General features: G+C 33.1%; 2 protein-coding genes across 2 annotated transcripts in view; one reads left to right on the forward strand and one right to left on the reverse strand.

Moving 5' to 3' along the window:
• Positions 1-102: 102 nt before the first annotated feature.
• LOC129221307 (pleiotropic regulator 1-like) lies at positions 103-1,995 on the forward strand. Its single transcript, XM_054855767.1, has one exon. It carries the CDS (start codon positions 292-294, stop codon positions 1,705-1,707), a length of 1,416 nt encoding a protein of 471 aa, XP_054711742.1. The 5' UTR covers positions 103-291; the 3' UTR covers positions 1,708-1,995.
• The window catches only part of LOC129221309 (meiosis-specific with OB domain-containing protein-like), a 39,201-nt gene continuing 13,956 nt past the window's right edge, over positions 1,811-27,055 (reverse strand). Inside the window, exons 7-12 of the mRNA XM_054855770.1 lie at positions 23,936-24,031; positions 23,394-23,477; positions 22,261-22,402; positions 11,655-11,847; positions 10,485-10,571; positions 1,811-1,937 (exon numbers count right to left, since the gene is read on the reverse strand). Coding sequence (XP_054711745.1) covers positions 1,866-1,937; positions 10,485-10,571; positions 11,655-11,847; positions 22,261-22,402; positions 23,394-23,477; positions 23,936-24,031 — 674 coding nt within the window. The 3' untranslated portion in view covers positions 1,811-1,865. The remainder of the gene's footprint in view (positions 1,938-10,484; positions 10,572-11,654; positions 11,848-22,260; positions 22,403-23,393; positions 23,478-23,935; positions 24,032-27,055) is intronic.

Genomic DNA, 27,055 nt, shown 5'->3' on the forward strand with positions numbered 1-27,055 from the left:
TATTTTGTTGATTTCAAAGTTTTGTTGCCATTCCGAACTAATGAAGATATATACTTTCTTTTTCACCGAATTTAAATCAATAGTTTCACGTTCTTAGGGATGGAAAACTCTTTTTAATGAATATAAAAAATATCTCGATCATTTTAGTAAACAAATAGACTCGTATACGTTGATATCTTCATATTATTTAGAAAAATAGTGATTTTTCCCTACGCGATTGGCAACTTTAGAAAATTGTGTTTCTGTTGTTTATTGAAAAGCGAAAATTTTGTTATTTTGTTACAATTAATAATGGAAGTACAAAAGCATTCCGTGCACACTCTTGTGTTTCGTTCTTTGAAAAGGACGCATGATATGTTTCTAGTTGATCAAGCGAACCTACCTCCACCGAATGAAGACAGTGACAAGATTAAAATGATGATGAAAGCGAGAGACGAATACGGACCGGTGATGCATCTTGTTAAAAATAAACAAGACCATGATGATCACAACGGATCTCATTTCAGTGATTCCAAGACTGACGAAAGCGCAGGTGATAGATTTGAGCACAGATCTGCCCTCAGCGAATTCGAAGGAAGAGAACTATATGAAACTGATGCACCCCCACCGGGGACGGAAGATATCTATAATATTCCTGCACCTGCTGCACCCTCTCAAGCTGTGGTTCTTGCTGGAACTCAGCAACAAGCTTTGACCGCCAGAAGAACGCCATCAATTCCAAAGCCCCAATGGCATCCACCCTGGAAATTATACCGAGTTGTCAGCGGACATTTAGGTTGGGTGAGATGCGTTGCTGTCGAACCCGGTAATGAATGGTTTGCTACGGGATCAAACGATCGTATTATAAAAATATGGGATTTAGCTAGTGGCAAGTTGAAGCTTTCACTAACCGGACATATAAGTGCCGTCAGAGGACTCGCTATCAGCTCGAGGCAGCCGTATTTGTTTTCCTGCGGAGAAGATAAACAAGTGAAATGTTGGGATTTGGAATATAATAAAGTGATTCGACAATATCACGGCCATTTGAGTGGTGTGTATGCCATTGCCCTTCATCCAACCATAGATATTCTTGTGACGGGTGGCCGTGATTCTTGCGCCAGAGTGTGGGATATGAGAACTAAAGCAAATATTCATTCACTTGCCGGACATACAAACACTGTTGCAAGTGTCCAGTGTCAAGCTATTGAACCTCAAGTTATGACAGGTAGTCATGACTGCACAATCAGATTGTGGGATTTGGTGGCAGGTAAAACCCGTGTCACTCTGACTCACCACAAGAAGAGTATTCGAGCCTTATTGATTCATCCAAAGTTACACATGTTTGCATCTGGTGCACCTGATAATATCAAGCAGTGGAAATGCCCCGATGGAAATTTCATTCAAAATTTGCCTGGACATAGTGCCATTGTTAACTGCCTCGGCATGAATGCTGATAATGTGTTAGTTTCTGGAGGAGATAACGGTACTTTGTATTTTTGGGATTGGAAAACTGGTTACAATTTTCAGAGACTGCAAGCTCCTGTGCAGCCTGGCTCTATTGACAGTGAAGCTGGTATATTTGCTTGCACTTTTGATCAGAGTGGTAGTCGTTTATTGTCGGCCGAAGCAGATAAGACTGTTAAAATTTTTAAAGAAGATGAAAACGCATCAGAAGAAACACATCCAATCAATTGGAAGCCCGAAATCTTGAAAAGAAAACGCTTTTAATTTTTTCTTAAGAAATTTTGGTAGATCATTGTTTATGATATGTTGGAAAAGAAATAATAAAACATTTCTTTTAATATATTTTGAAAGTTTTATTTTGCTGTGACTTATATCTTCAGTTACATTTTTAATGGTATTTTTGAGGAATCAAGCTTTACAATTTAGGCTTCAGTTTTTTCAATTTGACATATTCTTAAAATTGCTTTTCCATTCCAATTTAATGCTGAAGAAATCTAAAAAAAAAAGAATATTTCATTTTGCAGTTGTTTTGACAAATTTGTGATGTTATTACTGCACAGTCATTTATTGAAATAAAAACTTTATAATAACCACACTTTGTTTTAATAATTTGGTTTGATTTTAAAAGTTATAGATGTTATTAAATAACTATCAGTTTGTGTTAATGTACCATTGAAGTTAAGCAAAACTGATCAATGGGGTATACAAAAGTCTTATTATAATGGCAAAAAAAAAAAAAAAACTGCCCATACATTGTAGCAAATGTAATTTTCATTGCTCATAAAATTATTTAATTTTCATCGGCAAACACTTTTCTAAAAAAATTTCCTATTAGAATTGGATGTTTTTCTAGTCTTTATATGAATCATTTCTCTTAAAAGTTTGAAATAAAACACTCAAAATTGCATTTAATAAATTATAAATATTTTCAGTATTCTTACAAACCAATTACTTCCTGCACATAACTTATTTATTCACTTTAACAAACAAAGAAACTAATTATTCACTGCTAATTCTTGTCGAGAATTTCTCGAACAACTTAAAGTAAAATTCAATAGACAGAAAATTACTGTTAAGTGTTAAATTTGCTAAGAAATCCAATTTATCACCAAATAGATTCTAACAACAATTTGAAACATACAAGTGACTGAAATTTTATAATATAAATGGTCTATAGATTTATATTTTCAGTGATTAAATTTGTTGAGTACTCTTTTCTCTACCTATTGTGTGCAGGTTTATTTTGTTATTTATGCTACTTTTCTTCTCGATCCCCCATCTTTTGGCCTGAAATCTTGGAATTTTCATGAGTCATGGCACAGGAAAAGTGCTAAATACTTGTCAAATCATCTTGGTGATAGGCTGGCCTCTTGGACCACATGCTGCTGGCTAATCAATGTAAAATTTAAGTACACTCACACCATAACTAAATGGATACGTTTTGGCTATTTTGCTGTCATGAATACATGATTGAAAGCAAAAGGCATTATCTTTTTCAAAATTTTATCTACTCGCTGTATATTATTTTTCTTACCTGCTCATAGTTTTAAATTGTGTGCTTGTAGATACTTATTTTTATCACGACTCACACAAAATCAAACATTTCAATAGCAGCAAGCATGTGCAACTTGACCCCAACCTTTTCTCTAGAGACCTCGCAGAACATTCTGAAACTGGATGGCTATCGGCGATACTGTATACAATGGTGTTTCGATAATGCTAATTATTTTTCCAAGCCCATTTTTATTTCCAATTAACTGTTATGAAATTACACTAAAATATATTCACATATGCATTGTAAGCAAAAATATACAGCTCTTTCACGAATCTGACTGAAACCTTCTCTCCCTTGTCTGCTAGTGTGTAAAAGCTTCTAGATGGGAAATCACATTTGCAATAAAGAGCCCCACAAACTTCTCTTGCACAAGATTCCACTATTGCTTCTAATTAGAGACGTACCGAGTAGCACTTTGGCCGAGTACCGAGTACTCGGCTTTTTACTACTCGGCCGAGTACCGAGTTACCGAGTAACTCGGCCTTTCACTACTCGGCCGAGTTTCCCAGTACCAATTATGTTGAAAGAAGGACCACCGACACACACCGATGAATTTTGAACTTATTAAAATAGTAGTATAGACCTCCTTGTCCATATAATAGTTTTTAAACTAAATTCCTGCTGAAATTTAACTACAAAATTTTGCAAAAATAATATTTTTTAAATTAAAAATGAATAAATAAAAGGTATGACTTATCAAGTTGGAATTAAAACAAATTATACAAATTTATTCATTATAGGTCTAGTAAAGTCAGAACAAACAACGTAAGTAGAAGCACAAATTTCTGACTTTACTATTCAGCACAAAGGTATTTATTTATCTTATTATAGGTCTAGTTCGCTAAACATTAATAATTTTTAAAAGCAAAAAAACAAATGTGCAGGAACACTGCAGACACGTTTTTCTGTGTTACAAGGATCGTCTTTTCAGTGCATAACATGTGAACTAAAGAATGTAAAGGCATACGACAAAAAATTCGACTTTTGCCGGATGCCTTTAAATCAACAAGGTCACATTTTGTGCAATGAAAAAGAAATTCCTCGTAACGCCAAAACACATGTCTGCAATGATCCTGCACTATGCTTCTAATGTTGTTTTATTTCCTTTTATTTTTAAAGCTAAGGTATTTTTATATATCATATAACTAATTTTAGTTTGTAGCAAAAATTCCATATTTGCACAATTTTTAACAAAAAAGTTTTATTAACTTTCGAGACATTCGAACCAAGATTTATTCCATTGAAGTATTTCAAACTTCATTATTCTCAAAATTTAAATTTGAATTGTAAATGGTTGCAAAAAATTATATATGCTTGAGCTTTTTTGTAAATTTTAATATATTCAATTTTTTGCAACTACTCGGTATTGGCCGAGTATCTGATCAAAATTTGGCCGAGTACCGAGTACTCGGCATATTGGCCGAGTACCGAGTAGTTACCGAGTACTCGGTACGTCTCTACTTCTAATTGCTCAAAACTGTCTTCCAGCTCCTTGGAATCCAGATTGTATTACCAATGCAGCAAAGTAGACTTGCCTGAAAACCCCGGGATTTTAATAAAAACAGCATAATGCGTGTTGAAAGGAAAATTGAAGTGAGTACTTTCCAATCTTAAAAGTAAAAGTTAAAATCACCACAACTTTCCTGATTTTTTTCTCTCTGTTCCTACAGGTCAATTTTCCTGAGCAAGAAAATATCACAACCTATAGCAGATTCCAAGGTGCTGTTTGAATTTCTTCAAGCATTTGAGGTTCAAGATTTTTTTGAGCCTCAACCTATCATTGGATATTTATGAGGAAATGCCTTGGTAAGAAAAATGAATCTAATCCAACAGCAATGTTCTTATTACGCAACAATGAACGACCTCAAATTAATTTTGAAGATGTGCTAATTAATTTTAATTTAATAAAACTTTAAAAAGGAAATATTGTTGTTATGTTTTTGCTGACAATAGTACTAAGTGCAGTCATTTCATTTTGTTACACAACATTTTAGTGTATTTTAATAATATTATTCTGGTATCTGAAAAAGTATTTAGAAGGTTTTTTTTCATTTGGATTTGACAACTTTGTTTTGCTTTATTGACTAAACATTTACTAATATTTCCTTTTCCTTCCCTGTGACTTTCAAAGCACAAAAATTATGTTTATTTTTGTGCATCATTTTGTACTCGCATATTTTATGTAATGTAAATTTTTCATGCAATTAACAGTAAAGGGACATTTTGGACACTTGCACACTAAACACGTTATTCCTAAGAAAAGTGCTTTTATTTATTTAATTATTTCTTTATTTTGTTTTGAACCTTACCATTATGATTCATTACGTTGATTATAAGACAATGAATTAAAGACACTACTGAATGTTAATTTAAGGAAGTGTGACTTTTGGTTTATTTCAATTATCAAATGTTAGCAGCATTCGTTAACTACTCGCCACAACACCAATTGCGATAAAAACAAATTCAGTGAAGCAAGCTTTGATTTGGCAAAAAGAAATTTACAAAAAATGCACAGAAAATATAAACTTTAAGATTGTGTCATAAAATTGTTAAAGAGCCTGTTAATAAAAATAAACCCTGCCAAACAAGTGTAGGAGTGTATGCTGCGTCTTTAAAATATAAGTACAAATTTTTGCATTTTATTCAGTAGACCCTCTTTTTACGCTGGGGTTATGTTCCACAGAAATGCCGCATAAATCGAAACCACCTAAATTGAGACCTAATAGTAGTGCTAAAATAGGGGTTAGGTTCCGTAGGTAACAAAATACTTCTTTCTAGTGATAACTAATTGTATAATAAGTTTAATGTGTACTTATATCGATTTTTATGCACAACATGCATAAAGAAAACATAAACTAATTTTGTGTTCTGTTTATAAAGAAGAGTTGTCTATGATAGTCTTTTGGCAGTCATTAAGAATTTTTCTCTTTAATTCTTTGCAGAGCATAAATGCATCCATAATCACTAGTGTCATTTCCATGATAGAATCTTCCTTCACTAACAAATCAGAAAAATCATTTCTATTGTCTAGGAATGACTCAAAATTTTCAATGTAAACGTTTTCGGCTGTGTGTCACCAAAGTCAGTATCCTCGTTGGTTTTAGCCTCCTTTGTCACTCCTAAAAGCTTTTCTTCCAGTGAGTTCTGAACTGTATGAGTTTAATAACTTTACTTCTGGAAAGAGCTCTGGGACCAATCGCTTAAAATGTCTCCACCAGGCGCCCAAGTTTGGTTATTAGCACTGTAAAATGCAGTTTATTACTTGTAATCTGCAATCTTTAGCAGTTTGGATTTTGAAAGAGAGGAAAATGTTACCTGTTTGCAATGCCGCATCCGCATAAAACCGAAACTCATCTGCGTAAAATAAAATAAAGGTGTCAAATCTTATACCGCGTAAAATAAACCTGCGTAAAACAAGGGTCTACTGTCAAAAATCAGATTTTAAAAGTTTTCCATTACGTTAAAAGATACTGTACACCCAAACACGCGCCCGCGGCGCCTTAACCTGACTTTCCCGTATTATTTCACTTCAGATTGACGTCATTACTCCTCCTTCAACCGCTGCAGCATGAAAATCAATTAAAAAAAGGTTTGGGGGAGGAGTTATGACGTCGAATCGCAGAGCAGGGTGCTACCGATATTTCTCGGAATTTCATTCTCACGTTTACAATAACGAATAAACTTTCCGATCTCGGATCTCAATAACTCGAATATTCCTTTATCTCAAAGTTTTCATTGGATCCCAAAGCTCTTGAGACTGTTGTGTGTGGAAACTTCCCATAACTCGGAACGTTTTAGCCGGTCCCTTGGGTTGCGCGTTGACTGTAATCCTTTTGCAAATGAAATCGGAAGTAATCTCGTGGCGCATGTGCCATTTTTTTTACCGGCGCATATGTTCGTAAATTTTTCGCCTTTGAAAAACCTTGAAAAGTTCCTGAAAAAAAAGAGTTCATTTTCCATGTGCTTGAAAGCCTTGAAAAAGTATGAATAGTTTCTTTATTCTTGAATTCTTTCAAAAATCATTACAAGAAATCTAAAGCATACTTTAGATTGCTTGTAATTCTTTTAAAACTATTTCATCAGTGCAATTTTCTGAACATATGTTCAATATGCAGTATCGCGAAAAATTGCTTTCGAGTTAGAGGTTTCAATCCTTTTGCATCTTGTAAATATTTTGACGTTTTTTACAATCGGAAGTTATTTTGACATGTGCTACCGTAGATTAGCTTATTTTTCGTTTGATTTCAATAATTAACGAAGGAATTAGTTTAAAAACCATGACAACATTGAACTTACTCGGACTTCACGGAAAACTGCTTCTCGCGTTTGAAATTTCAATCCTTTTGCATCTTGTAAATAATTTGATGTTTTTTGACAGTAGGAAGTTATTTTAAAATATACAACTTTAGATTAGCTTAATTTTCGTTTAATTTCAGTAATTAACAAAGGAATTAGTGTGAAAACCATGACAACATTGATCTTACTTGGACTTCGCGGAAAACTGCTTCTCACGTTTGAAATTTCAATCCTTTTGCATCTTGTAAATATTTTGATGCTTATGACAGTAGGAAGTTATTTTGACATATACTACTTTAGATTAGCTTATTTTTCGTTTAATTTCAGTAATTAACAAAGTACTTATTTTGGAAACAATGGCAACATTGAACTTACTCGGACTTCGCGGAAAATGAGTTTTAGCGTTTGAAATTTCAATCTTTTTGCATCATGAAAATATTAAAATTATTTACTGTATCGAATGTTATTTTCCCAAATGCTATCTTAGATTAGCATGTTTTATGTTTAATTTAGTAGAAAATAAATAAATTTATTTTATGGGAAATATGCTAAAATTTGAATTTGGTTTGTGAAAATTTGTTTATCTGAGCTTTCAATCGTTTTGCATCTAATAAATATTTTTATATTTTTGGTAATTTGAAGTTGTTTTGACATGCTACATTAGATTAACTTGTTTTAATTTTTATTTAAATAACTAAAAAATTAATAATTTTTTGTTTTTAATTCAAATTTCTAGTTTTGCAAACTTAATTTTAATTACTATTAGCTTATTTTTTGTTATTACTGTTTTTTTTATAGGGGGGAGGGAATATTAAATGTAAACAATTGAGTGCATAATATTTGAAACAAATTTGAATTACAAAAAATTAATTAAACTTTGTAAAATTTTATAAAGTTGAATTTATGTACATCATTTCATTGTCATGATGCCTGCTAAAGAGGAGAATTAGTCCCCCCTCCATAAAAGTTCAAAGCACTCATGGCCTTGCAATCATGGAATTTTTTTTTTAAATCTAAGCTTTATGATTCTTGAAAATATACTTTGTATATGAAAGTTGCAAAACTAAAGCCTCATGTGATCTGCTTCTCTTTGTCATTAAGTATTTCAGCCATTGTTAGGAAAACTTTCAATAACAACAGATCTTTTATGAAAGTGTTTCTTGTAGAAAAAGCAGTTTGTTTTCCTCTACTTTTTATATTACTTCCTGTTATTTATATGTTAGCATTAAATGAAATCTGCATACAATATTTATAGTGCAAATTTAGGGTAGTACCTTGAAAAACATTTTTTTACTCTTGAAAAGCGCTTAAATTTTTTTCTCCCTAAAGGGTATAAACCCTGTGATAAGAGATTAAATTTAAAATTCAAATATAAAGTAATTTTATTATAAACTCAGTTGTAGCTTTGTTGAAAGTTAAAACAATATTTTTTAGGTTTCAGTGTGAGTCATGGGGAAGTGCAAATTTCTCAGCAAATAGTTAGATGAAACTGATGAAAATGGGAACAAAATTAGAGACTGGGGGAAACAACAAGAGAATAACATTTTTTTGTTTGGTGTATGATAACGCTATTAAGAAGCATTACATGACAGAAAAATAATTTTAAACTAAATAAAGATGAAGTGCAGCTTCATCTATTCTTCAGTGAGACTACCAGCATCCATGTTTCAAGTCAAAATGTATCATGCCTATTTAGTTCTAAAGAGGCTGCCTTAATTGCTGAACTAAGTGACCCCCCCCCCCACCCCCACCCCCTCATCCAAATATTTGTGTAAGTAATATTATTCAATGGATAAAAAGATCAGTTTCACAGGTGATAAAGGAATTGTATCATTATTATAGTTAACTAGCATTCCCGTACCCGGCATTGCTCGGGTAATGGAATTAGCAGGGGTTAACAGTGCTTGGTGCACCTTGTTTCGAAAATCCCCTTTAATAATTACTTATTACCTATAATTTTTTCTAATTTTAAGAGAATCCCGGGGCCCCTGGACTCCATATATATATGTCCTTGTTCTTAACCGATCTTCAACTGTTATTAACGATGTTTTAAAAGTATTGATTATGGTCCTCTTTAGGCCCCTTTTTGATTGAAAATGGTCCTCTTTTACCCTTTTCTGAAGCTAAAATGTGTTGGGAGCCCTGTAAATGCATCCTCAAATCACTCTTTATTTTCTTACATTATAATTACAATATGTACACTTAAAATTAGTGTTTCTTTCATCATTTATATCTAATATTTTATTTTATATTTCTACCAATTTTGATGGAGTTAATTTAGCATTAGCTGTTTTACACATTTTTCTTCTGTCAGCTACTTTTATAGCTATATGATTCAGAAATAAATAATATGCATTAGTTGGTGCACAGTCATAACACATTTCCTTTTTTCCTGAACAATGTTTAATATTTAATTAGGCATTTTTAATAAGAATTAAAATTGCTACATTACTAATAATTTTATGAAAATAAAATACAAGTAAAAAAGGAATATTATATTACTTTGTTATATTAATGATGTCTTTCACGTCATAAAAATACAGCACGAGTCATTCCACGTCAACTGACTTAATTTTTCAAATCGTCCCCACTCTCGGATCGGAGATCCTAGATCCTCAGGATTTGGATCTAGGAGGTTGAAAATTTGCATAGATTAGTTTCAAAGGCATCTCTAAGCCTCTATAAAATTTCATCCAAATCGGAGATGGTCGAGTAGGGACCCCTAGGTCACTTGACATGGAATGACTCGTACATAACTTTTTTGGTTATTTTTAATAATAAATGAACAAAATTACTATGATTAATATGCTTTTTATATTGAAAATACCATAGTTGATAAAGTTAAATATCGAAAATATTAAAATATCATGATATTTTCAAAGTAAATATCGGATATGTATCATGATATATATATCCTCTGATATATATCGGTGAACCTTGATAGAACAACAGGCAATATACTGACAAACATTGATAAAATGAAGTAATATGATAAATTACGATAAAAGAACATAAAATGAAGAATGAATGTCTGTGACCCTCAGGGGAATCAAACTGTGCTCTTCTTACTTTGCAAGTGGAAGGCGCCAAATCTTGTAACCTAGCCCAAGAACCTTCCAAAAATATAACAAACAAATAAACAAATGAAAAACTGATTTTTGATTATATATACTTATTTATATGTACAAACTTTGAATTGTACTTTAAACCATTCAAATAAATATTTCCATTTCAGGCATGTCTTCTCATCATCAGATTTTGATAAAAACTCTGCAACCTAAAATAAACATTTATATTTTAAGTTTATCGTAAAAAAAATTACATAAGTTTATTGTAAAATTTTTGTAAAACGTTCATTGTAAAAAAATAAAATGTTGATTGTAAAAATTTTATACTTTAAAGCTCATAAATCTCAGTAATATTTTGATAATATTGTTTACAACAATTGCATTATTTATTTTTATCATTTTACTTGGTTTAGTGGTTTAGAAATTTCCTTTTTAATTGGTCAGCATTTCCCCTCACTCTGATCTCTAAGCACTTTAATGAAAACCAGTTAAATGGTGAAAAGATGTAACTAACAAAAGGAATTTAATTTAACATGAAACATTATCAGTAATGTTTGTATAAACAATGAAAATTTTTAAAAAAAATACAAAAAAAAAAAAAAAAAAAACCTGTGACCCTCTTCCTCCAATCAACTCTAATTTGAATTCTGAAACTTTGAATTCAAATTATGTTTTTCGCAATCACGAGTTGCGACAAAACCCTAATTAGAGTTATTGTTTCTAGAAATGGCTCCCCCCCCAAGCATGTCCCTCCTCCTGGGTGGTTATGTGTGTACAGTTGTGTGTGTGCAGGCTTAAGTGTGTGCACGTAGGCCTGTGTATGTGTGTAAAGGCGCGCGCGTGTAGGCGAGGGTGTATGAGCATGCGTGTGTAGGATATGGATGCCACCACCCAGCAGAAGTGGATTCTGGACGACAGTGCTCAGGACCAGAGCAGCCGTGCCGCCGCCGCGCCGGTGGGCGGTGGTGCTGCTAGTCCAAGCTAAAAAAGGAACCACAACGTCAAGGACTGTCAAAAGAGAACAATAAGCAATCGTGATTGCTCAAAAAAGGATTTAAATTTGTTTCCTGTATTTTGAACTTAAAACTTTATTTTCATGTTATTGTACCAAAAAAAGATATCTTAGTAAAAATTTTCTCTTTGAGCTAGGAGGTTTAAGTGGTAATATTGATACATTCATTGCTATCTGATTGTTCTTTTTATGAAAATTTATACTCCATTTATAATTTGAAAAATGTATTAAAATGTTTTACATCGTAATCTAATATTTTCATATATAAAAACAGGCTTACTGTAGCACCCAAAAGATTTTGAGCTACTTGTCCGGAAAGCAAACATCTAGAGATGCTACCAGTGGAATCTGCAAGTGAAATCTGTAAATCATACATTTGTTCAGGTAACACATTTTTCATTCCACTTCCAACGTCACATCCTCCATTCACACATCTGTCTTCTGGCTTCTGAAGCAACTGTAAGCACCCGGGGCTAAAATATTTTTTAAACAGAAAGATCAAGAATTATTTCTATGTGCTTAAAGCACGTAGAATATTGTAGCTATGACTTATGTGCCATGAAGAGTTCTTTGTGTAAAACTATGATCAAAATGAATACACAAATAGCGCTCACACTAGGGCGAAAAGTAAGGTGAGATTTCAGGCCCTGACCAAAGGTTTTATGTGGGTATTTCCAAAACTGATTGGGAGTATCCCCCCCCCCCACCCGTTTTATTGTATGAACATTTTGGATTAAATATCTAGCTGAACAAAACGTTTGCATTTCATAAAGTGCAAAATTTACTTAATGAGCATAGTATTGAAAGAAAATGTTCCATTTGTTTGTTAGAACAAAGATGCATCTTCTTATTTTATTTACCAATGAGCTGCATTGTCGGGCTTTGCACGGTCTGCCTCGAAAATAGGAGTTATGTCAAATATTCAACAATCAAGTTTGAACAAAAAAAAAAAAAAAAATCTGTAAAATTTCAAAACAGATTGTTGAAAAACAACCAAAGAGGAAAAAATTTTAATCTCTCGATTGCAGGAAAAGCCTCAAAACAAAAGCAAGAAATTTATTTGTTCACAGTCAAGCAAAAAATGGCAACAGATCTTTCTTCTCAATGATTTTATTCACACTAATTAAAACAGAACTCGGGACAGACGATAAATTTCTGATTTAATATTGATGTTCCATTACTTAAAAATGCTTATAACTTTTCTCCTGGTGGCATGGGTGCAAGACCTTCCGTCTCAGGAGGGATTTCCGTCTTGACAAAATTTCCGAGACGGAGGTCGGGACGGAAAGAAATTCAATGACTTTCTTTTAATTTTGAATGAAAAAAGAAAAATTGAGTGTTTGAAAAATATGCTTTAATATTACTGGACCGTTCCATAACCACGAATTTACATCGACATTCTCGCGGTTTTCCGCCATGTGCTTGTTTTGTTTGCAACGTGCTTTTGGAGGAGTGACTTTTCGGCTCGCGCCGTTTGACTTTTTTTAGGTATAGCTTTATTTCCAACTCGCTGCATTGCAGACCGAGGAGTTGCTCGCTATTCTCCCTAATTTTTCGAAGCAATCGGCTCTAATTGAAAATTTAGCCTTTTCTCATGCTATTTTCAATCATCCTTTTGTTTTTTCATTTGTGTTTTTTTTTTTTTTTTTGCAAACTTGACACGCATAAATGAAAATTATGTACGCTCTTAAAATGTCTTAAGAGTTGAATCTGCATCACTGATTGAGAGTGATTGCTGACAAGATGAAATATTTTCGCCACAGTAAAGGGCGTCCACATACCATGTAAAACAGAAACTTATCAAGATTTTGAAGATTTTAATGAAAATAGGAATTTTGGAAATAATCGAGGGGGGGGGGATTTCTAGCTGGTTGGAAACACCGATGGGAAAACCGTTCCTGCATTTTTGACAATGACTTGAGGAATCATTAAATTCTAATGTCATCGATTCGAACACTCGCTAGAATGGAAATATGGGTGGGGGGAGGGAGAGAAAGGAAAGGGAGAAAAAAAATGGCAGCACGTGTTTGCGAAAAATTGCTGCTCCTGCAAAGAGGGTAATCTGTCCGCAAATTAACCCACGATACTAAGGTCTTAAAGCGTTGATATCTTGGACAATCTAGGGGGTGTGGGGTTACTCACGGGTTACAGTAAAAAATATCAAAAAACTGAATTGAAAATATTTTTGAAGCTAGGAGTGGTTCGATATTTCTCCAGTGCAAACTCTTAAAAATTTAAAAGTCAAAAAGTTTTAGGCTGTCTCTAATGATATAAAAGTGGGTTTTAAAAAAGAATCGAAGACTGGAGTCTTAAAAACACTAATTTAGGCAATCTTTGGTGAATTTATGAGAGATGGTTTTGGTGTTCTAACATGAAAATGATTTGTAGCTGATGTATTAAAAACTATTTGAGGCTATACTTAAATAACTTAAGTTAAAGGGCATTTGCGATCCTCTCCCGAAAACTGTTTGTAATTGAAGTCTTAAATCTTTTAGGCTGTCTTTGGCAATGTCAAGAGGGAGGAAGGGGGCTCTCTTTAGGCGAAATTCCGAAACTGGAGTCTTAAAAGCGCAACTTTGAACCGTCTTGGGTTCGGGGTTCTCCTTTCCCAAAAAATATTCAAAGCTGAAGTATTCAGAACTCAGCTTTAGGTAATCTTTGGAAGACTTAAGAAGAGGGAATTTGAAGGATTTCTCTCAATACGTTTCAAAATTTAAATTCTTAAATCTTCGGTAATGAATAGGGGAAACCGCAAATTTTAGTAAAATTTAATGAACTTAGAGGAAAGAGTTCGGGGGGGGGGGGGGGGGTCTCTCTCCCTGGAAGTATTGAAATGCTATTTTGGCTATTTTTGAGTGAGTTAAGAGTTAGGGAATTCAGGGGTCTTTCTCGAAACATTTTCGAAATTGAAGTCTTAAAACTTTGGGTTGTCTTTGGCGATGTTTGGAAGGGAGTTGCTCTCTCAATAGAAAAATAAATCTTAAACAAAAACTTACACTGCGTTTAGTAAACACAATGAGAGGGGGGGGGGGGGTATTCCGCACCCCCCAGCCCGAAACATTTTAGTTTCTGAAATTTTAAGAGCTTTGTTTTGGGCTATCTTTGGATGACTTAAGGGGGAAGGGTGTAGGAAGATTTTTTCAAAAAGTTTCCAAAATTAAAGTATTAAAATTTTTAGGCGGTCATAAGTTATGTTTATAGGTAAGAGGGGTGCTATTCCTACAAAACAATTTAGAAAGTGAAGCCTTAAAAATTGAAATTTAGGACATTTGTGGTGAACTCAGAGGAAGGGATTCGGGAGTTCTCTTCCGAAAATTCTTTGATTGCTGAAATATTTAAAGCGCCACTTTAGGCTATATTTGAGTGCCTTAAGAGGGATGCGATTCGGGAACCCTGCCTGGAGTTAGGATTCAGTTCCCCTATTTCTTTTTTTAATTAATGAATGTTGGAAAGGGTACCTTATTTAAAAAATATATCTACTTCACTGAAGCGATTTTTTATTACTAATTTCACCACCTGCTATCTTATAAAAGAATTCTTTTTCAAATGAAGACTGTGGGGGAATGGTGACAGTTCATTATCATTAGTCGGCCTTACCCTTCCCCCACCTTTCCTTCTTTTCTAGTTTGTTGGCGCTACCTTGGGTAGACTTTCGAATCAGAACTGATTTATGTTGCAAAAGTGAAAATCTTATGTCCTAAGCGATTTTATTGCTACAACAAAAATGTTTAGGATCGGCAAAAAACTAATGGTGGGGTGCTGCAAACGCTTTTACCCCTTACATTATCCAACATCGTCTAAAATTGCGTTTTTGAAACTTCAATTTCGAAATATTGCCGAAGAAGGGTTCCTGAAATCCATCCCTTCAATAGTGCATTCAAAAAGCGTATAAACGTTATGAAATTTAAATTACAATTTCGTTTTTAAATCTTCGATTTCGGAAAAGCCCATAGCGTCTCCTCCCCCCTCTTTCTTTAATATTTTTTGAAGGTTGCCCAATATTGTGATTTTGGGACTATCAGTTTGAAATAATTGATGTAAGAGTCCCTGAACCCCTCCTTTCCCTGAACTTTACCAAAATGGCCTACCACAGCGTTTTTGGACTTCAATTTGAAAAAATTTCTGGGGGAGAGCCCACAGACCCCCCCCCCCCCTTATTGCCAGATTTTAGATTTTTTGGAATTATGATGTCAAAACACTTAAATATTACAATTTTAAGGCTTAAAATTTAAATCAAACAGATTCCAAAACTGGCATTGTTAAAATCTGCAACATTTATACATACAAAATTTTCCTTAAGCCCGCATGCGGGCGGGGGGGGGGGGGAGCTGAAAATATTTTCCGTCTTGAACACATCACCAAACTTGCACCCATGCCTGGTGGTTTTCCAGCCTTGGTAGTTTTGAAATTCAAAGGAAGTAAATGTACTTCAGAGGTATTTTTTGCGGGTTTTTGAACGAGGCTGAAATTAAGACAATCAGATAACTATTTTGGGTAGAAAGTGCCATTTAATGCCATTTTTTGGGTCCAAAAATCAAAATCTGAATGGTGCAATAATTTTTTGGCATTCAACCCCCCCCCCCCCCCTTACTTTCCTTTTCGTGTGCCCAAGTACCTCCCTGCCAAATTTGGTCGAGATCCGACGGAAACTGGGATTGATATAGGAAACATACATGCATATATATTCTCCATTTTATTTACATAGATTTTTTTAAAAATAAATAAATAAACATTAAAATATCTTTCTACATCTGTTATAAAGGCAAGATTCTTTTTTTAATTAATTCTTTACCAAATAGTGTGCTAATGTTATAAACGAGCTGATGCATGCATCACATGACTTCCTTTTAGTCCAATTTAATGATAATAGTGCCTCGGAGAACGCAAAAAAACACTTCAAATATTTTCACCCCAAGTTTGTTGCAAACCGATACAAAAAAAAAAATTTATGCATATAATTTTTCCCAAAATTGGCAGTTTTAATGTGATTCAATGGTTAACTCTCTAAATATGGCTAAATTGAACCCAGATTTGAAAAAAAAAGTGCTAAATTTGTCGCCAAGTTGGCAGCAAAACTTAGCGACCAAGAGCTTGGCGATGTATTGCCAAGTGTTTGCCAAATTATGACAGCACTTGAGTTTGCATTGAAATTAACAATGATTTTACCCCAAAAAGGTGTAAAAGACACCCTTTGGAATATCCGAATGCAACCAAAAGAGGAGGTGCACAACTGGACCCCACTACTGGGAGTCTGCGTAACAAATTTTAACTTCCTAGGAAATACCGTTTTTGAGTTATGTGAGATACATACGGTACATACACACGTACATATGGACGTCACGATAGAACTTATTGTAATTAACTCGGGAATCGTAAAAATGGATACTTTGGGTGTCTATACATTCTTAGGCATTTGTCCACGTCTGGTCGGGTTGGAAAAAAAAACTCAATATTCATTCGGGGGCGAGCAAAATAGAAATTAAGGCCGAATTTTGATTGAAATTATTTTTGTGAATACAATACTTCCTTTTTTGTAAAAGGAAGCAAAAATGTATCTATGCCTCAAAAATAAGTCTGAAAATGGCAATCTTGCTGACAAAAGTGTTTTTGTGCAGCTTCAGCTCAAAATGGATTTAGAAATCTGTTTTATTTGATTCTACTCACAGCAAAAGATGGGCTGAAAGCTCCCAAAAGTGTTTGAGCCCTCAGTAAGCCAATAGAATAAAGCTATTATTAATTTTTTTCTTCCTGATTCTTTGTGGTTAAACTCCGAGGCATGCATTCATTCATGATAAGATTGCTGTTGAAAATTATCATGAGCCACTCCATTTATACCAAGGGCGGATTCAGGGCAGAGTCAAAGGGTCAGCTGACCCCTCTGTGACAAGAATTTTATTATGATTATTATTAAAATTTAATTTTTTATTTCCAAAAAAATAGTACAGGAAATAACCTTTTTTTTTTGCTTGGTTCTGTAAGGTATTTCTTCTCAGAGTGTCATAATTCAAAGGATTGACTGGATTCGTTGAGTGGGCTATTGATATTTTGAGTTTTTTGTTGATTTTCAAAAGAACAATCATCTCTAATGAGCTTAATCTTTTTTCGGAGCACTCTTCCACCTTAAATCATATGTGTGTGTATGTTGTGTCTGCTTTTTCCAGTTATTTTATAGCTGTAATCTCATATACAGTACAACCTCGATACCTCAAATCTCTCAAGACAGGGAAAAAAATTCCAAATATTGAGTTTTTTAGTTATTAAGGTTTAAAAAAAAATTACACTAGAAACTCTCACAACTACACGAACGTACGCTACATGCATTTATATATGTACTATGAGACCACTTTGAATTACGATCAATAAAGTAGTCTTCAATATTTTATTAGATTTGAAATTTCATAATGTCGAAACTGCACAGGAAGAGATTTTGAAATGAACAACAATTTCAACTTGGTTTTTCACCTAAAAATTTAAAAATTCTTATCTTCAACTAGTTGCTCCCCGGTTTCAAAAAGTTTTCATCAGCCTTTTTGTAGGAGTTAAAAAAGCAGAATGATGAAAATGAGGAACGCATTTTCTGTTTTCACTTGAAAACTGACTGGCGAAAAATCAACCCCCTTTCCTCAAAGTGGACAGCATGTTCAAGAAACATGCACAAAGATTCTAAACTCTGGGGAAAACACAGCACCCCTTTCATACCAACACTTCCCATCTTGCTTCAATCCCCTAATCACAAAGTTTCCAAGAAGAGAGATGAAAACTGGTCCCTGGAACTGGTTTTACTACAAAAATTGCCAAAGAAAAAGGACAACTGAAATTTGCTTCTGTGCAAAAATTTCGACATATCAGGGTTTCGAAAAATAAATTTCGAGATAACTATGAAAAATACATAGGGGGTTTTATAGAAAATGCAGGAGGAAAATGTTTTTTTGAGACATCAAGGGTTTCGAGATAAGGAGGTTCAAGATATCAAGGTTCGAGTGTATTCAAAGCTTAAGGTAATGTGACCAGCTTGTATACCTAAATAAATGTTCTTTGAAAAATATAGGGGCGATAATTTGAAAAGTTTTGGTCTCATTTCGGGGAGGGATGTACTCCTAAGCGTATGAGAGGGTGCGCCGTCACCCTTGGGGTCATTGAAACTTGCGAAATGAAACATTACAAAAATTTCTGGAGAAGCCCCTGATTTATAATGGCTGTCTTCTAAAAAAAATTTGAAAAATATAAAAATTTGAGACAACAAATTTTGTGATCTTTACAACATATGTCCACCACTAGCAAAGCCAGAATTACATTATGGAGACAGGGTTGATAAAAAGTTTTGTGTATAAACTACGATATTAGGAATGGCAATAATATTAAAACCAAGGCATTTGCTCCCCCCCCCCTCTCTCCATCAATATTTCAAAGAGAGTTTTTGTTGCAGAAGGATAGGACAACTCTCCTTCTTGAGAGAAGCATTGTTTTACTGAGATTGAAAACTACTGGAAAATATCATGGCGGAGTCAGCAGACATGTGTGAAATATGAACTGAACTCTCTTACTTGAGTAATCGCAAAAACTTGTCAATATAGCATAGATAAAACTTTATTTAAACTAAAATGATAAAATACTATTTCAATTCAAAGAAACGTTAAGACATGTCATCCAGGCATTTCTTTACAAAATGCACTTATGTCTACCTACTCGCGAGTAGTACCAAAAAAAATCGAAGGCAGGAACAGTCACTTCATTGAAGTTTTATAACTTAAATCGCTGATGCGATTGCTCAGTTGCATGCAAATTGAAATGTCTTTCTTCTTCGATTTAGAAGTGAAATAAAGTTTTAGCATATTAACGTAGGAACCAAACCAAACTTAATTTTTAGAAAATATTTACATGGAGGACAGGAGGCACATGAAGAGGAATGTTACCTTATTTCCAACAACCTGTCAATTAAGCAATATACAGAATATTGCTTAATTGAAGGTTATTTATGTTTAAACGTTTGCAAATTTATTGGGGCTGCAAAATATCATTGCATCGATATTCTTACTGCTAAGTTTTACTATATATGTATTGATAAAATATCAAAATGTTTAATAATCCTATACTCAAAGATATTATCGAGTTTTCTTTCAAGACATGAAAATTCTCCTTGATATTATTTAGAGTTGCAAAATTCATTTTGTAAGAGTAAAGTGTGCAAGAAAGGCAAAGTAATGTACCATGAAAACTAACTTCCAAAGTATAAAATGGATGACTGTTAGGGAAAGAAGAGATTTGTTCTATTTTGAACTGTAACACCAAGAGTAAGAGTGTTTGATATTTTTCATTTAAAAAAATAAAACACCCAATTGTAATATCTACCCCCCCCCCCCACAATTTCCATGAAGTTAAAGTTTTCTTTAAATACAATGCTTGCAAATATTTTTTCATCAAATTTTTGAGATGTATTTCCAATTTAAAATGCATGAAATACACTTTTTGGTGCATTTAAAATGTCTCTGCCTATGCTCAGTTTAGTTTGCTAGATTCTTTTAAGATAATAGCTATGGACGGTTCCAGTGGTTGGAAAAACTACATTTTATTTGTAGCGAACTACAACTACAACTACTTTATTCCAAATGTAGTTAACTACAACTACAACTACTTTTTTCAAAATGTAGCAACTACAAACTGCTTTAGAAATGTAGTAGCTACTTCGCTACTTTAAAAAAAATAAAAATAATAATAAGCATACACATACACAACGTTTGAGAATTGAATGAAAAAATTCAAAAAATGGTTTAAATTGATAAATTGGGTCATTTTTGAACATGACATATTACTAAGAATTATTTATTATTTCTTTCCTTTACTGAACCCAATTCTTAAATTAATAAATTCGGTCATTTGAATATGGCATATTACTAAGAATTATTTATTCTTTCTTTTCTTTACTGAACCAATTTACCAGTCCAAACATTTTTTTACAAATATTCGCTGCAAGAAAGGATATAAAAGTTGAAAGAATTCAACCTTCAAATTTTTAATCCTTTCCTGACAGTGAATATTTAATTCAAAAGCAGTGCTTTTTAATTTTTCCCCGGTGATTTTACAGCCTTTTTTTTTTTAATTCGAAGGAAACGAATGAACTCGATGGGTGTTTTTCGCGCGCTTTCGAACGGCGCCAAAATTAAACTGATCAGATAATTATTTCAGGCAGAAAGAGCCATTTAATGGCATTTTCGGGCTTTAAAATTAAAATTCGAACGGTTCAGTTCTTTTTTGGCGTTCAAACCCCCCCCCCCCCCCCCGTACGTTCCTTCTCGGGTGCCCAAGTAGCTCCCTGCCAAATTTGGTCCAGATTTGACGAAAACTGTGGATTTGTATATTGAACATATAAACACACACACACACATATATATATATACATATATATATATATATATATATATATATATATATACAACACACACATATTCTTTGTTTTATTTATTATAGATTTCTGTATTACTGTAATATTTATTGTTTGCCACCCAGAGAGAGAGAGAAGAGATGGCAGTTCAATATCTATTCTCTTCCATAACATTTACAGTAGCTTCCATATTGTGTATCCTCGTTGACATCTAAAATGTTCATCCACGGGACATTTTCTGCTGCCAGAAAACACAAAAGCGGTACTAAATTAGCAGTTATCGCTTATTCTTTTCTTTCTAAACCATGCTCCATTCAAGAGAAATATTGGGGAAATGTGAAAGTTTTGATGCCAAACAAACTAATGGCATTAGGTGTCTTACGAATCTGATTGATGCAAGTTTTACTCACGTGAGACTTGCACGGTCAAATTCGCTTGAAAATCTGTTTTTTTTTTTGGAACTTTATTTAAAAGTAGTTTTCAGAAATCGCTACAAACTACTTTTTTTTGTATCGAACTACTCGCTACTTTACTTTTTTTGAAAAGTAGTGCGCTACACTATAGACTACTAGAAAATGTAGCTACTACAGTAGCGTCACTACTTGTAGCGCGCTACTTCCAACCACTGAACGGTTCAAATATTTCATTCAGAGCTGTAAAAATCTTTGAATCTCTTATTCAATGTATATTCTTAAACAATATGATTCCTTTTTTACTTCCTTTTACAAAAAAGGAAGTATTGTATTCGCGAAAAAATTTTCACTCAAAAATCGACCTTAATTTCCATTTTGCTCACCTTCAAATGAATGTTTAGTTCTTTTTTCGATCGGACCACACGTGAATACATACCTAAGAATGTATAGATGCCAGAAATATTCATTTTGACGATTCCTGAGTTAATTACAACAAGTTTTCTCCTGACGTCTGTATGTACGTATGTATGTGCATATGTACGTATGTGTATATGTACGTATGTGCATATGTATGTCGCATAACTCAAAAACGGTAAGTCCTAGAAAGTTGAAATTTGGTAGGTATACTCCTAGTGTGGTCTTGTTGTGCACCTTCCGTTTTTGTTGCATTGGGGTGTTTCTAAAGGAGTCTTTTGCACCTTTTTGGGGGGAAATCATTGTTAATTTCAATTCAAGCTCAAGTGGTGTTATGGACACTTGGCGATATATTGCCGTTTTGTCGCCAACTTGGCGACAAATTTGGCGATTTTTTTTTTTTTAAATCTGGTTTCAATTTGGCCACTGTTGGGGATATTTTGAGAATTAATTATTGAGTCCATTAAAATCTCCAATAATGGGGAAATAACATTCAATTGGTGTAAAAATAAATCATGTGATGCACACATCAGCTTGTTATGAAGACAAAATAAAAATGTATATGTATGTAAAACAAAATATTTTTGAAACTGATTATATGTGATTTATATGAGATATAAATATAAATAGATATAATAGGTGTAAATAAATTATAATTGGATATAAATATTGTTTTATACCATCTAAAACTTGAAAGTTTAGTTGTACCATCAACATCAAATTCTGAAATCAAGGCAACAGTGAATCCTTGAATATCATTCATCAGTTCTGTATTATTCATCAACTGAATGATTTGTTCCACTGTATAAACTGTTGTTGCATCTGAAATTTAAAACATTTAGTTTGTTATTCATACTGCAAAAGATCATGCATATTCATAAATGTAATGTAGTTTATGAAAAGCAGAGGAATATACTGTAGAAAAATGTGTGGAAATAATATGTTTTTAATTTTGCATAATTTCTAGTAGTTATAGCTAGGTCAGTGTCATGTGGGTCATGACCCCCGTGACCCTCATTTTAAAGTAAACATTTGAAATACTACTTCTTTCCATTGCTTATGAAATGAATTAGTAACGTTTTGCCCTATTAAGTATCCTATTAAGTCCTGGCTGAGTTGGTGCTTTTATTGACACCCAAGAAATTTTTTGCACTCATAACCGTGGATTCCTTGGTAAGGAGAAGCCCAAAATGGTAGTCTGTATCCACCCCTGGTTATAAGGACATCTACTTTGCAGCAAAAGCTCAAAAACTTGAGAAACCTTAAGGGATCCTTTAAAGGGGAAAGAAAACATTGTAAAATAAAGTCATGAAAACTTTGTTATGAAACATTGTACAGGGGGGAGGGTAATATTCAATTTCCCGGGGCCCTCCAATAATTATTTCTGTATCTGCCCCTGTTTATGGGGCATGATACATATGGGTGACCCTACATATGGGTCTTGGGTTATTTGTTTTGATGCCTAGAAACTTATGCAAGGTGCCATTATGACACCTAGATTTAAATTCCTATTTCTAATTCTGGGAAGAACCTACCACAACTCCTGTGCTACATAGTAATCCAAAGGAGGCTGTATACTGAAGAGTAGGGAATTGCTGGAAAAAAGTATTGTTCAACCCAAATTCACATTAAAAATTGTACAAAATTGTTCACTTGTACAAAATTGACATTGTAAATATCTTGGGGACTAATGTATGATTTAGCAAAAAAAAAAAAATCAGTGAAAAGATAGTGTTAAGTGAACAGCATCTATTCCAGTGGTGAATTTACAGGCAACGTATAAACCATGCCTTTTTATATTATGACTTACCACAAATTTTCTCTGATTCATCTTCATCATCGTTTGGCATTGATATGTTCATCGCATATTGATATAGCACTCGTCCATCTGCTATTTCTGTTCAAGTGATGAAATTATACAAATACATTAGTAATAGCATTAAATAATATTAAATTTAAGTGATGAATCAGAAGCATACTAGATTATGCATGAAATTTAAAATCTTAAAGATTAAAAGTTTAAATTTCATATCAACTTTGTTGCATTAAAAATTGTGCAAATATAGAAATTCAAAGAAATTGCCTCACATTCTCCTATGAAATTGTATATTCACAGCTAAACTGTTTAACTGATTAAATCTGCAAGCTAAGTAAAAATATAAATGTAGTTGATGGGTGTATGTTTTAACTTTACATTATTATTTTATTTATCAACATATCAACTATGCTCATGCTAGGAGAAATGAAGCTATGTTTGTAGTTTTATTATTATTATTATTTAGCAAATTTAAAGCAATGAGAAAATTGAAGCTTTGTTTTACAAAGAATTATCTTTTATAATTTTTGAGTAGTTACCTGGTTCTGGAGTAAAAATTGTTGTACTTGTTGCAGTTGCTGCCATTTCTTTCATAAATTTGTTGTATTGCACTCTGATATCAGACATAAGTAGTACTGCAAAAAAAGTTAATTAAGACAGTTAAAGAATTTCATATTTTTATGTTAGCCTTTTTTTTTCCTTCATATTATATTCAGGGGCAGATACAGGATTTCAATTTAGGGGGGGGGGGTCATGCTCAAGAATGTAGTCTTACGTAGGACAATTTTCTTGAACTTGGGTTTCTTTAGGTGTCAACAAAATCACAAAATCGGCCATTAGTTGGTTGAAAACTTAATTTTAACTATTCTAAATTAAATACTTAAATTATTATTACCTAAACTTAATAATTAAAAATAAAATACATTAAAATGACCTAGTTAAATTGTCTTATAACCTGTTAAGGCCCAGTATTCACACCAGCCAACACAATACAATAAATAAATAAATACTTCGAAAATCTAATAAAAATTAAATGTTTTATTAACATCATACATTTAAATATTGATTAAACATTAGCATAATACTCGACACAGGACAGACATCCTTCTTGTATGCAGAAAAATACAATAAACTTCACTAAATAATAGTAAAAAATGCAGCGAAAATTTCTTTTAAAATTAAATATTTCATGAATATAATTCGGACATTGATGAATATTTACCGATGCTTTTCAAGTGTCGAAAAATCTGAGGCAAATGAAGACGTCACAGTCTCAGAGTCTGATACAAGAACTGTGGATATGTTTCCATCGGTTTTGGGTTCATCATTTTTCTTTAACTTTTCAAAAAAAGACAACAATGTTTCATCACCCGAACACTTCATTATTTTGGTTACAGGTAGTCCTTTTTATAACAAACGCGGCTTTTCTCAGCACAGTTTCCGTCTAATGCGATGGGCTAATTGCGGAATAAACGCCCATGTAACGAGCTTATGAGCAAACATGATGCTATAATTTTAAATTTCTTGCCCGACACTAAGTCGAAAACACTGATTTAAACAAACTATTTACAGCTCATTTAAAAACAAACTCAACTCAAACAAAAATGAAACTATCTAAAAATCACTTCAGAAAAGAATACTCTACAGAAACTCTACAGATGTTAAAAATATTGACACATTACAATAACTATCAGCGGCAGACAATTCTGTTCATTATACTGGTGCCTGAAGACAGCTGCCACAAAGAAGAGACTGTCTCAAGTGAAGATAATTTACTAACGGGATATAAATAGAAAACTGACATGTAATACCCCAAAAAAAGGGAATTAAAAATTATTTACTCTCTCTTGTGGTTTCGGTCTGGTTTTCTTTTCTTTCTCTTTCAAAATATTTTCACTACTCAAATGCAATGACCCTTACAACATATTAAAAAGTGTTGTTACAGATGGGGGGGGGGGAAGTCACGACTCCCGTGACTCTTCCCCTCCTTCTTTGAATGCAAAAAAATATTTACTTTTTTTCATGGTTTCGATATTTTTTAAATATTTTCCAAGCAAACATTCAAAAATTTCCCCATGATTTGGGGGAGGGGAATGTCATGACCCCCCCTTGTATCCGCCACTGATTATATGACCTGTAAGATTTACCTATTCTCACTAGTTACTTTTAAAGACTCTGAAATTTTTTGAGGGTGGTAGGGGTATTTTTCTCTTTTTGTGAGGGGGCTCTCGCTCTTGGGGGTCTTTGTGATATTGGAGAATCGCCATTGCTCTTGGGGTGGGCATCACTGGTTACCTTAATATTGAACCTGCTGACATGTTCTGGATTTGTGTGTGTGTGTTGTTCTTTAGATTCTTCATTAAATAAAAAGAATGCAGAATATATATATATATATATATATATATATAGGGGAGGGTGGGCCTCAATGAGACAGAAAACACATATTTTGCATTTTTCCTATATTTGTGAGTTCTAAAGCACAGAAACATATTTGATTATATTAGAGGTATCAAATTATACTATATTGCACCAAATTTAGCCCATTTAATGCTAGGGAAAAAAAAAGTTATGAGGCTTTATAAATTCGAAGAAAGGTGTCTCATTGTGGCCCAGTTATTGGCCACCATGAGACATTAAGTAGGGCCATAATGGGACAGCTGAATAATCAATTTTTACCTAAAATATTGCCATCTCATATGCTAATTTTCTTAAATCTCTCGTACTTTTCCCATAACACATTTTTGAGTTAGAACCAGAGTAATAAAAGCCTATCCTCTGACTCAGGCCCAGGGTTCCAAAGAAACATATTATTATTGCTTAAAGTATATATTAAATGTTTAAAACTGTTTTTTTTTCTTACATACAAAACAATTTTTATTAGAGTAAGCAAAAAAAAAATCATTAGGATTTAAAAAAACAGGAAAAAAAAAATACTATAATAAATGCCAAATATTATTTGATAATAAACTTATATAATTATTTTATACAAATATTAATTATAATTATAAAGTGCTTTGAAATAAGAACCATGTTTGTCAACATTATTAACACCTAAAGGGTTTCTGGTTTTGTTTTGTACAAAACTGCGTAGTAAAATAAAAAGTTCGCTTGTAACATAATAATTCATAATATTTTTAAATTGAGCCTATTTTTTATTGTTAAATTTATCTTTTGTAAACTAAAACAAGAAGTAGATAAGTATTTTACATTTGCTTACTGCTGCTTGGGCCACAATGAGACATCTCATTGTGGCCCAAAAAATTTGTCTTGTTGTGGCCCAAACACCAAAATAAAGATTTTTGCTTCATATCATCAAAATAAACCATTAGTTAAAAATAATATAGCTGAATAATAGAAGATTAGTGTCAGCAATTACATAAACTACAACACTTAGCTTAATTGTTGAAGTTTTTCAAGATCATGATATATGCAAGAAATTATCCAAATAACTTTTAGTGTGTCCAAACAGTAACTAATTTTTTTCTACAAAACAAAAGCATAGAACTAGGAATTCTGGGAAGCATTTTGGTTATGTTGGTGGTAGCTGTCAGAATTGTATTTATTTTTGCATTTACACAATGTCTCATTGCGGCCCACCCTCCCTTATATATATTACATATTAAGAGCACATAAAATTTGTCCACTAACCGAAACTGATT

Source organism: Uloborus diversus, chromosome 4 (genome assembly GCF_026930045.1).
Source record: "Uloborus diversus isolate 005 chromosome 4, Udiv.v.3.1, whole genome shotgun sequence".
In the NCBI taxonomy this organism is placed as follows: domain Eukaryota; kingdom Metazoa; phylum Arthropoda; class Arachnida; order Araneae; family Uloboridae; genus Uloborus; species Uloborus diversus.

Excerpts from the sequence above, each read along its gene's own strand:
- LOC129221307 (XM_054855767.1), top strand. The coding sequence starts at position 292 with ATGGAAGTACAAAAGCATTCCGTGCACACTCTTGTGTTTCGTTCTTTG.